At 34.9% G+C, this 12,780-nt stretch overlaps 1 protein-coding gene across 2 annotated transcripts; it reads right to left on the minus strand.

Moving 5' to 3' along the window:
* Positions 1–1,336: 1,336 nt before the first annotated feature.
* On the minus strand, positions 1,337–7,981 carry LOC103336473 (Galactose-binding protein). 2 transcript variants are annotated; one of them, XM_008239515.3, is made up of 5 exons: positions 7,758–7,981; positions 5,701–5,907; positions 2,345–3,648; positions 2,121–2,206; positions 1,337–1,608 (listed from the first exon to the last, which is right to left on the minus strand). In XM_008239515.3, the coding sequence occupies exons 2-5, from the start codon at positions 5,852–5,854 to the stop codon at positions 1,362–1,364; spliced, it is 1,791 nt and encodes a 596-aa protein (XP_008237737.2). In that variant the 5' UTR covers positions 5,855–5,907; positions 7,758–7,981; the 3' UTR covers positions 1,337–1,361. The 2 variants fall into 2 exon arrangements, with proteins under 2 accessions (XP_008237737.2, XP_008237735.2); XM_008239513.3 differs by lacking the exon at positions 7,758–7,981 and adding an exon at positions 6,696–7,034.
* Positions 7,982–12,780: the final 4,799 nt, after the last annotated feature.

A 12,780-nucleotide genomic window follows, 5' to 3' on the forward strand; every position in this document is an offset into this window, starting at 1 on the left:
GTATTATAATAGTGGCAGGGTGTAGGAAACATAGGAGGGATAAAAGAACAGTTTCAAGTACAAATAGAAACTTAAGAGCCCTTTCTTTGATACGAAATAATATTTGATTATATGCACCTAAATTCAAAAAATGGAACCTACTTCATTACCAAGTCATCTTGGGATGCCCTCAAAGTCCGACTTTCTGTCCGTCACCGTCACCATCACCGTCACCGTCACTGTCACGTACACTAACTTTGATTTTGCAAACATTTTAGAGAATCTGAAAAATGTATTGTCCTACCAGCTAGGAAAGTTGATTTTTTCCCTTTCACTTCATCTTAATAATTATTTATATTTTCTACGAGGGCACAGCCGTTAGTTTGGCAAGGTGGAAAATTTCCACTACACACTCTGGTCGGGAAGAGGTTTTAAGGTGATGATTTGAATTTAGAGTGTCTGATTTTACTACTCGCCTCATGCTCATTCTTTTACCACATTAGACCATATCTTGCGATTTGCACAACTCAGAGTCATGCTCATTCTTTTACCACATTAGACCATATCTTGCGATTTGCACAACTCAGAGTTTTGAGGTGCTCTATAGTTAAATTTTGAGGTTTACTAATGTACAATTCCAATGGTTTTACTCTTGCCACCTATGAATTGTCCCCATATTTGCTAGCCTAGACAAAAAAAACAAAGAAAGGGCTAGCTACCACTCCAAAGTCTCCCTTGTTTCTTTATCAATCATGACAGTCTCGTTTCTGAGTGAGGTAGTACTATTATTATTAGTAATTATAACACGCACCTTAAAAGATTTTAAATCATTAGTTTACCATTTTGTTATCATCTTCTGTAAAACTAATTGTGCAAGTGTTTTCCGTTTGGAGGGTACCATCTCCATATAGAGACATAATCTACTAAAAAGTCAAGAACCCCTTTTGAATTTTAGGACAAACCAAAAAAGAGCAGGCCAAGAAAAACGTTCCTACCTCTCTATTTGTTGTTCGTATTTTAAATGGAAAGGGTCGGTTGTTGATTTTGGACGACAATTCATACAATATGTAAGTTGTGTTTCAATGCCCAGTATTGGATCCAAATGGAAATTTTTTTTTTGGTTTTCTCACACATTATCAAAGTACAATGAAGTCACAATGTGCAATGGGGACAATGGAGTCACAATGTGCAATGGAGTTGAACTTAAGATCACAGGTCTACAAGTCAAAGACCATTTTCCAATGAACTAAACCTCGTTGGATGTTATAAAAAATAAGTAAAACCATTCCCCACAAGAAAGCTAGAAAGCTCCAAGATATGTTTACCGTTTATAATTATTATTAAGGGAACGGAGAAAGAAAAAAAAAGGGTTGTTGCAATGATTATAATGATGATATAAATAGGACAAGGATACAGCTCACAAGTAAAAAGAGCCAGGAAGAGCTCAACCGACAAAATTTCCTGGACTGGTCTGTTCTATGAACACTAAATGCCATATAAACACTAACCGCCATATCTATGAAAAGCTTCACAAGAGCTAACAATGAAAAAATTAGACATACAAGAAATATTATAATACCCTTATTATCTACAGATTGTTGCTTCTCCCTCACCTTTTCAACCTCAGATCTGCAAAGCAATAACAATTGTATTAGAATACACGCATCTATATGAACTGTTCACCTAGCAGAAACACGTAGATGAATTCAGGCTAGATACATCAAGGTGAGCATTAAACCATTGTTTACTTTTTTCGGTTGCTTCAGCTTACATATATTTGATGAAAACGACGACGGAAAACATGCATAAGGTTGCCTTATCTTTAAATTAACTTGCTTAAAAATTAATCCCTGTATATATAACTACCCTTTACGAGCTCATATAATATATTTATTATATTTGAAACTAAAACAAATTTGAGGGCAAAGTTTAAGAAATATATAGAATTTGAAACACTTCAGTTTTCTTAAGTCCCTTTTCTTTCTTTATTTGCTGTAAAGAGGAGCTAATAAGATTGCGTGCACTAAATAGTTACTCCCCAGAAAAACATAACTTGTCAACTCAACATCGCATCTATGTAGAAAATAAAATTTCAATACATATAAACTGGAGAAGTCTTAAACAAAAGATCAAACCCTGACCTGAGGATAGCATTGTCCCTGACTAAATTACCCAACTGCATGGAGACTAGGGACTGCCAAGATAATAGGTTGCGAACATCTTTAGCCTACAAGGACAAGAAAACCATTTAAAAATAGTATTAACGCATAATACCGCCAATAAAGAAAAGGCAATACCAATATTTCCAAGAATAATGACAAAGCTAATAATAGTCAAAATTCTATGAGATGAGAGTTATGCATACAATGATTTCCTGGCTTTCAAGGAGATTCCTTATGTCTTCTCTGATCTTCTGTACATCTAAATCCTTTTCTCCCAAATCTTTGTCGAATTCTCTGAAAATACTGCCATATCTTGAATTAGATTCCTCCAGGTATCGCTCCAGAACTGATAAACTAAAATCCAAGGAACGAACTTTCTGCATTAGTATTTTAAGAACGGTGTCCCCAGGCATCCTGTTAACTTGTAGATGGCGAACCTCTTTGATGGGATCAGGCACTTCACTATTCATTATTTCATTGTTCAAGTCAGAGTTTCCAACTGCAGATTCAGGTTCCAATTCTTTAACAATATTATGATAAAATTCATCAACCTCAGGGGAGTCTGGGTTGGAGGACGTAGGTTTCGGGTCAACAGTTGCTCCCTCAGACACAAACGGACTGCTTTCAACAGAAATCAAATCCTCAAGCATTCGCTCAACAGCATCCACTCCATAAATTTCAATAACACTGAGTGTGCAATAGAATTCTGAACCGTGATGGCTCAAAAGATTCAACTTTATATATCTCACCCACTTGGGTTCCTGAAAATCAAACCTTTGCGCAAGCTTATTATTTGCAGCAGTGAAATTCCCAAGTAGAACCCATTCATCTGTTGGATAGACCAAACTGCCAAGCAGCTCAAAAGCCTTTAAATTAGAGGAATAGTGCTCATGATTAGCTATTTGAATTGTATCTACTAACGTTTCTTCTGAAAGCTCTATATCGACAAATTTTCCTTCTGCAGAACATGGATTGCGAAGGTACTTGTCCTTATCCCTGCCTAAGATATTAGAGGCACCCTTAGCTTCCTTGTTAAAAGCCAAGACCTTGGCTCCCTTTGCAGCTGAAGCATAATTGTATTCAGCACCACCAGGCTCCACTCTGTGTTTTATGCCTCCAGCCTCACCATTTCCAGATTTAGTTTTGGAATTAAATGTTTTGCTCTTGAACTCATCAAGACCAAGTGGCACAGCACGAGGTACGCGGCCATTCTTTGGAGCATCATTTTCAAGTTTCACACCTGAACCAGAGCTCTCCACTTCAGGTTGCTCACTAACAGCTGAGTCAAAAAATATATCTCCTTCAGCTGAGGCACAATGTCTACTTCCTTCACTAGCAAAGAATTCACCATTTAAACCACTGCTTTCAACACCATTTGCACACACACCTCCAGAATAGTAGACCAAATCAGTTTCTTTTTGTATATCTACAGAATCAGAGTGTTCATCCTGGTCCAGCTTAGCTTTGTCCCAAGTTGATATACCAACTGGAGATACAGTGGATCCATCTAACAGAAAGAAGAGACAAAATAGCTCATAACAAGCAGCATGCATGAGTAAATCTAAAAATCACACTAAAAGTGAAAAAAGATAAAAGAAAAAGAAGAAACAAGATGAATGTAAAAAGAGAAATTAATGACAGTGTTTCATCAAAGAATTCACTTGTTTGCAAGGGGAGATACACAGTCAACTTATCGAGAGATTTTCAGCTGAAATTTCGCTCAGGATAACACTGCAAACCATCTTAATCTCAGGGAAGTTTCATGAAATTGCAGAAACCTTCCAGACAATTTCCTTGCTTGGGCATGAATTTTGGCCTTGCACTGAAAATACTGAAAATACTTCAGGTGCTTCTCTACTAAGCACCCCTATTGTGCCCTTACACAAGAGTTGACTGCCTCTTGGGTTTCCTAATTTTTAAAGCCTTAAGCTCTTTCCCTTTTTTTTTTTTCAACCAATGTCAGATGGTAAATAAAAGGTTGAAATGTCCAGTTTCCAAACCTCCCCGGCCAACTAAACAGCCCTCAATAATATAACCTGCAATGATTTCGGTCTTCAACAGTTAGGAAGCCAATCAATTTTCCCAGTCTTTAAAATTTCCCAAAGCACAACCCTCAGTACCAGCAGCCCTATCATCAGCAGTGTTAGTTGTCCATCATCAATTTTCCCGTTTGTGATTCTACCCAAGTACCATGCCAATGCACCATCTCTTCATGATTCTTTTTCTGTTGAGTAAAAGTGTATCAATGTTGAGATGTACACATGTACAAAGAGCTTCCCTACAACTAATGTCCGAATGTACAAAAGGGAAGAGCTTTGCTCTAAATGAAGTTGAGGTGTCATATCTGCAGCCACATGCAATGGTAGTGAAGTATGAATACCATTTTATCTTTATTTTTGTTTTTATGAGAGTGATATGAATATTTGATTGAGTGTATGAGGCTATACAAACTAAAAACTAGATGGTTAAACTAAATCCTTACTTGGTTTGTTTAGTAGTCAGCAGAGAGTATTATATATTTTGGGATTAATTATTATGCTTTCTAGAGATTTTATTTATCGAAAATATTGTACATTTTTAATTGTAAACTTTGAGTGCCAAATGGCTTACATGTCAACACCTCGAGGCTTATGCCTTGCCTTGTGAGTAATAAAGTGCCACCCCCCCTCCCTCCCTCCCTTATGCCTGTACCTTTGAAAACTTTATCCTAAATCATATAAACCTCCTATGCACCTATACTAAACCCCATTGGGCAAGTCAAAATAGTAGATAGTTGACTTAACATCTCCTGAAGTGTCATTCATAGATTGCTCATTTTTCTCCTAATTTCTGCCGCTTCCCCTAAAATTTTACTGATATCTACATTTCTGTGTTTTCAGATCGTTGATATTTCTAACTTGTTTTCAGGTTATGATCTGCAATTTTCATTATTGTTTTTCCTTTCGGCGATTAGCTATGGAGCAGAGAGGTTTTAGGTACAGATAACCACAAAGACATACCTCAATAACTCTTCTATAATTATATCTAGTTCAATCTGTGCTGCTGTACAACATATAATAACAATATGTTTTCAGTGGCTTATTAAAAATTTCCCCAACCTGGTTTTGATTACAAGTCTACGCAAATAGAAAAATATTTCATCTTTGGATCCTCCCAAATTATACCCATGGACGAATTTCAAATTATTTAGTATATTAAATCGCTCAGCGCACCACATCCAGGATCATAGTTAACTAACTGAGTCACTGAAGCAGAAATGTAGCAAATAATACCATAACATATAAATCACAACGCTAAATTGGTGAGTCAATCAAAAGAAAAAGGAAAATAGATTAATATATGCAATGTAACGGCCGAGCTGATATTTCAGGTAAACAAGAATAAGTAGAGACCACTGATTCTAAGCTAAACTCAGCATCAGAAGCAGTTTTGCAACCAAAGAAAAAATGGTGATCATATTCACTGCAGAAGCTTAGTGCTTTAGATATTATTTCAGAAATTCACAAACAGTTCATAAAGGAAGCCAACAGAAGAGAATTATATTGAGTAGAGAGGTTACCTCTGTATCCATCTCCACGACTGAACCATAAGCTGAAAAGAAAGACAAGCCCCCACAAGACAAAAACTAAAGACAGAGACACCTTATACAAGCGGCTCCTTCCGCCGAACCCCAAAGCTCTTCTTTGCAGAAGAGCTCTACGTGACCTTTGCATTGCACATCAATCCAATCCACTGCTGAACGATGAAAAAACGGAGAACAGAGTACCTGTACCGAACAAAACATAGACTTGAGTTGAGTTCCACTCTCTGAAAATATAAGAAAATGAAATTACATACATTTCACAGCCATGATTGTTGTAAATGAATTCCAATCCAAGTCAATGAATCAATCAGAATACAATATATAAATAAAAATATACACAAACATGTATAGCTTGCAGATTCAGCTACATGCAACTACATTTTCAAACAGATGCGAAATGAGTTATCTTTAATGGAAAAAAAAATAAAAAGAAGTGTTTAGATTGCAAGCTATACAATTCAGAGAAAACTTAATGGGTGAAATACCAAACCGAATTATCTAGTAGCTGTACAAATTGATGAGAAAAAAAGAAGAAGAAAGATTGAGTAGACACCCATTTCAGTAAATTGAAATGGGAATTCTCCACCAAAAGAACCAAATTCACCTTAGCAGCCAAGCAAAACAACCTTTTGATCTCTTAAAGATACATTCTTTCACCAAAACTGATGGCGAAATGAGTAAAACAAACAAAGCCCATGAACTAAATTAAAATAGAAGATGAAGTCATGCCAGCCTGGTTCTGTCTCTAAAATTCAAAAAAGATCTTATTTTTATTAGAAAAGAAAAGCAAAAAACTACAATTATATAAATGTATGCAGATCTTAGTCTAAGTGGATAGACAACAATTCCCGCTTCAATTGGGTAACCAAAGATGAGATCCAATTCAAATTAATTCAAAAAAATTCTATAATAAAGAACCAAAGAAAAGCAAAATGTTCAAAAGAAACAAAGAATAAGAATCACATGCCGACCTTGTAGGTTGGTGAATCAGTCGGTATCGTATTGAAACGATCAACAAATAAGAACAAAACAAAATCGGCAAAGCGGGGAAATTTTCGAGATTAGCGAAAGCAAATCAGAAATGCGAAGTCATCGTGGAAGAGCGAAAACAGAGCGTCAATACGGCGTAGTTTAAGGAGATTCCGCGTTGCCTTGAGCGTCAAACGTCTTCCCCTTTTTATATTCTTCTTCATCATCGTCGTCACTGCCTGTGTCGCTTTCTTTTGTAACGGTTTTGCTTCGATTTGATTTCGCCGAATAGTTGCTTTCCGATAACAGTTATTTATTTATTTTTATTTTTTTGAAATTCAAACATTTTTTTGAAATTTTTTCACCCTGGGCCTTTTTCTAAATACAAATTTATAAATAAACCCAATCCTAGACATGTATTTATAAAAAAACCCTAACACTATTTAAACATAGAAACACACCCAAACTCAACCCCAAAATCAACAATTGTATATTTTTTGGGTGTGTTTATAAATGGGTTTTGAGTGTGTGTAATGATGAGTTTTGGGTGTGTTTATAAAGTGTTTTGGGTGTTGGGTTTTTTTATAATTTCAGTCCCCATTTTGGGTGTTTTAGTGAAACCCCCTTTTCTAAATTGCAAGAATGAAAATCTTGGGGTTAATCTGTAAAAAGCATGTTTGGATGGTGGATTGAGGCTTTTGGTATGTCGGTTGGAACCGGAGAAAAACTCCCCGGCCAATAATGCTATTTCAAATAGAAGTGTTATCACGTGTGTCATAATGTTATTGACTAGAATAGCAAAATAATGTTATTCTCATTTTATAAAAGTCATTTTACTAGAATTGTTGGAGAAGTAAAGGAAGTTGTGTCGCTTTGCCCAAACAACCACCTATTTTGGGGATTGTAAAACAGAGACCACCATTCACGGGAATTTTCAGAACTTGAGATGAGGAAATCTAGATTTGTATTGTAACTCATAAAAATAAAATAACAAAAAAGAAACATCCTAAGCAATCAAGCATATAGAAATGAACAAAAAAGAATGAGGGAAGGATTGTTGGTACCTCTTTTTGTAAAAGCAGCTTTTACCTTGTGCACTAAGGCATACGAGCAATCCTGCCCAGTAAGAAAAAGAATTTCAGACTTTCTCAATGCCCACATTGGACAGGATACTGGGTATTTATAAAACTGACAAGGGCACTAAACCCTACTACAAGTTAGAAATTCTAGATTTTTTTTTTCTTTTCTGTTTTTGTGCATCACAATAAGCCAAAAAAATCGAAATAATTAACCCTTTAAAAAAAATTAATAAAAAAAATTAAAAATCTTCCATGCTAGACAAGATGCTTGGATTCGTGCTTGATGAATTGTAGATTGCATTCCATTAGTGCAAAACTTTTGCAAGTATTTACCATGAGTGGATGACCAGGAGGATGAATGAAAATGTTTTGTCTTTGTCAGTGGAGTGAGCTGGAATCGCATGCATATCATTGCCAACATCTAGTTAGTACGTGGCGGTGCCAGTATCTTTCTTACACGTATGCATTGACAAATAGACATGAGCTGTACCTGCCTTCCCTCTTAAGTCTAAAATACTACCGACGTGTCCAGCGGGCACAGCACGAGCTTATCTTTGCTCACCACATATCACCAAATTGTTGGTGATCATTTTTTACAACATAAAAACAAAGCATCCGCATTTCATTCTTAATTATTGAATGAGTTTGATTTAATGTATTCGCCTTCACTCTCACGTCTCAAAACAAAACTACGCTACTGCCGACTAAAACTACCGACATGTCCAGCGGCCAAAGCTCTTCTCTCCACATGGACTATAGTTTTTATGAGATAAAGACAATACATTGTATTTATAATTCAGAGACAAAGAGCGAGCCAATACAAAAACAAATAGCCACAGAAGGTTATTTCAAATACGAAATCGCAATCATGAGAATTTTTTTTAACGTAATAAGCATTTTGAACCAAAAAAAAAATGGTGATAAACATAATCTTTCCATTATTAATTATCGAATAAGTCGATTTAATGTATTTGCTTTATAAATCACAAAAAATAAATTACTGGATTTTTTATATTATCAAAATGGTCCTGAAACTTATCTCAAAATTATATTTTGATCATTTAATTAAATTATTCACTTAAATGCTACTTGAACTCTCTATTTTGTAATGTGATCGAACTAAGCTACCTCAAGGTCAAAATTAGTAATGTGAGCCTTTACAATGGACTTGAAGATCTTCCCAATAACTTACGCATTCTTAAATGATTTTCCTTTACTATAACTTAACATGCGTAATAGTTGCATATATAAAACATTTTCTGATGGGAACAAAACTATATCCTTCTACTCATTTGATCTTTTATAACCGTTTAACCGGGGAATCTGATTTTGCTATACTTTTGCAATTGACAGCCTTTACACAATTTTAAAACCATCAAACTTAGTCACTCTCTGCATCTTGTCAGCACACCAAACTTTAAAGGTGTGCCAATTCTTGAGGTTCAGAAGTGTGAACTTATCGCAGAAGAGGGTAAACAAAGCATCAATACAGCGTAGTTTAAGGAGTTTGTCCTCTTTTTTTTTTTTTGTCATTCGACATGGAGGGAAAGGGGAGAGTTTGACTCATTTTTCCACTGTGTTGTCACTCCATGAGCAAGGAGATGGTCTACATTGACTTGCGCGTTAAATGCCATACTCCTTTTTATATTCTTTCATCATCCGAGTCATTGTGTGTCTCGCTTTCTTTTGTAATGATTTTGCTTCGATTTGATTTCGCCCAATAGTTGCTTTGCAAAAACACCTTTTCTTATCTTTCTTTTTGAAAATTTAACCTTTTTTTTTTTTTTTCACCCTCTGCCTTTTTTGCAAGAATGAAAATCTTGGGGCTAATTTGTGAAAAGCAGGTTTGGATGGTGGATCGAGGCTTTTGGTATGTCGGTTGGCTCTAGAATTGTTGGAGTACAGGAAGTTGTGTCTCTAGTCTTTCCCCAAACAGCAACTATTTTGGGGCTTCTAAAATGACCACTATTTGGAGAAATCATACAATAGTACTGTAGTATCACGCGGCAATGATACATGGTATTACAGACGAATGAGATAATGACATATGGGCAACAACTACATTAGAGAGAAGTAACGTTAATTGGTGTTAACTTCACTGTCTGAGAAACTTCCCGTACCCACCTTCCCAGTTTTTACCATCATCGACGACAACCACTGCCATGTCTGCAAGATTTTTTGAAATGCAGTCATGTTGCTTCTTCACAAAAATGGGTCATCAGTGACTCTCTCTGTTAACTTGTTTTTATATGGGGGATATTGACGTTAGATGAGGAAACTTCGCGGAGATGTTCGCTGATTTGATGATTAGTGTTGTTGTCGATGCCTCTGGATTTTCATATTCCTCTTATACAGTGCTAGTCAAATGTGACGTGGTAGTACAGGACTTGAGATGATGAGATTTCAATCCTATTTTTATTATAAATCATAAAAAAGATACATCCTATTTTCTACTACAACTATGGCACAAAATCAAAGCTTATAGAAATGAACAAACAGTGTGTGAATCAATTATAAAAAATGTGCAAAGGATTGTTGGTAGCTCTTTTTGTAAATGCAGCTTTTACCTTGTGCACAAGAATGATGTAGTATAACGTTTGACAAGTCCAAGTATCGTTCTCAAGAGGATTCCAAATTAATCTAATATTAGAATACCTAAATTAAATCTAACTGATACGCAAGGAAATTTGTAGAGATTGTTGTTGTGAAAGTTTATGAAAAAACAAGAAATTAATAAAAACAATTAAGAATAAAAAGGTTGAATTTTAAGGTTGAAAAACAATGATGAAGGTCTAGAGTTTCGGAATCAACCACAAGCAATCCAAGTTAGATTTCAATGCATTCAACAAATTCTTTCGATTCTTTATATGATAATTCCCGTATCTAAGTCCTTTTCAAGCACTTAGACCATAATTTTCCTTAAGTGTAAGATTCTTTTCTAGTTCAGGACAAAGATCATATACCCAATCCTGCAATTTAACAAGTTGGATTCATTACGTTCTAGAAAATGAGAGAACCAAGCAAACCATTATGCTTCGTCAGCAATAATGTAATTCACCACACTTAATCATAAGAGGCTAATTGAATTATATTGCGAGTTCTGCCTCAAATTTATCTTCCAATTTACTAGATGCAAAGTCCTAAGGTGATCAGTCAAAGAACTTAAACAAATAGCACAATTAAAATAGCTCATCTAAAAGAAACTTAGAATCTATTAAATAACATTAAAAATCATAACTGTCCATGCTCGGGCGTCATCCTCACCCTAGAGAATAATTTAGTTACTCATGTTCGAAGAAAACATAATTAATAAACTAGAAAACATAAAATAAAACTTATGAATTGGAACTATGCTCGAGAACTTGATGATGACAGTGGCTCTTTGACTCTCCTTCAACTCCAGCATAAAAGAACCCTAATTTCTAGTCTTCTTTAAATAAGGAACAAATCCTCTTTTGACTTGGTAACTTATGCTTTCCTAGTTTGGCTTCAATTGTCTTTGATGAGTTGGCATCCAAAATCCTACTAAATATAGGATTAGACCTTAGAAAATAACCTTGCATCCTTGTAATGTAACTGACACAAATTAAACTCCAAAGATTGAACTTCAAAAGAATTATTTTGCAAAACCCGCAAAATACATTCTGCCAGACCTGTCTGTACTAAAATGACCACAACTCTCTCCACACACATCTGAATCACGAATCGTAAAATTCTACAAAAAGCTAACATCCGTGTCTTTCCAACGATATAAGGCTCAACATCGGGTTCGCTATTAGGAAGTACAGTATATTCTGTCAAGTTGACTGTTCTGCACAGCACATTCTGCTCACAGAATTGCACATCATATTTCAATCCCAAAATTGCTCCTTTTGCTTGCTTTTCCATCTTTACTCTTCAAACCAAGTAAAACACAAAACTAAGGTAAAATGGACTAAACTCACTCAAGAACATAGTAAGAATCTAAGAGAAAGATAATAAAAATGTACGAAATAATGGTTATATCAAATACCCCCAAACATAGACTTTGCTTGCCCTCAAGCAAAACAAAACAAAACAAAACAAAGACTCAAAAGAATGTTACGCCTCCACATATTAGTCTCAATAAATCGCGCAAGGTATATAACTCTAAAGAATCAACTAACCATCATATAAACCACAAGCATGATTCAAAAGTTAATAAAACTGTACATAACATTCTCAAGTGTAGTGTGTGAAATAGCTAATATCAATACAACTCACTCAACCCAGATATGTATATGCAAATCAAAGTTTCAACTGCAAATCTCACCAAGAATATCGCTCACAAAGAAAACGCTCAAAGTGTGGGTTAAGTGTTACACTCAAGAAAAATGAATGTATGAAAACAAAATCAAATCCTATAAGCTTGCTCTTTATATCACATCTCCACAAATTAAATTCACACAATTTCTAGGATCAAAAGGTCTTAAATTACGGTTGTAATGGGGTTATGGGTTAAGGTTTAAAAGAAATAAAGGGTATGGAAAACAAAAGTATTCTATGAGAATTAGTAGAGCACGTGATGACCATGAAGGATTGCAAATTCTCTCGTATCTATTGTGGTATCACCAATTATGCACTTCATTGGAAACCAAATTTCATTGTTGGGCTTCAACTTCATTTTGATCAACATCTTTTCTCAAACTTCTTCAATCTTGACAACATTGAGATAGCAAAACAATTTTTTTTTTCCTTTCTTTTCATTCCTTATTATTATATTATATTTTTAAAATTTTTTAATTTTTTATAAAAACAAGCACCAACCTCAAACTCATCTTTGCTTCTCTTTTTTTTTTTTTTTTTTTCACAACATTGAGATAGCAAAACAAATTTTTTTTCCCTTTCTTTTCATTCCTTATTATTATTTATTTATTTATTATTATTATTATTTTTTATAAAAACAAGCACCAACCTCAAACTCATCTTTGCTTCTCTTTTTTTTTTTTTTTTTTTTTTTTTTTTCACAACTTTGGTACTCACAAGGTAA

Source organism: Prunus mume, linkage group LG6, assembly GCF_029339155.1.
Source record: "Prunus mume cultivar Tortuosa linkage group LG6, ASM2933915v1, whole genome shotgun sequence".
In the NCBI taxonomy this organism is placed as follows: domain Eukaryota; kingdom Viridiplantae; phylum Streptophyta; class Magnoliopsida; order Rosales; family Rosaceae; genus Prunus; species Prunus mume.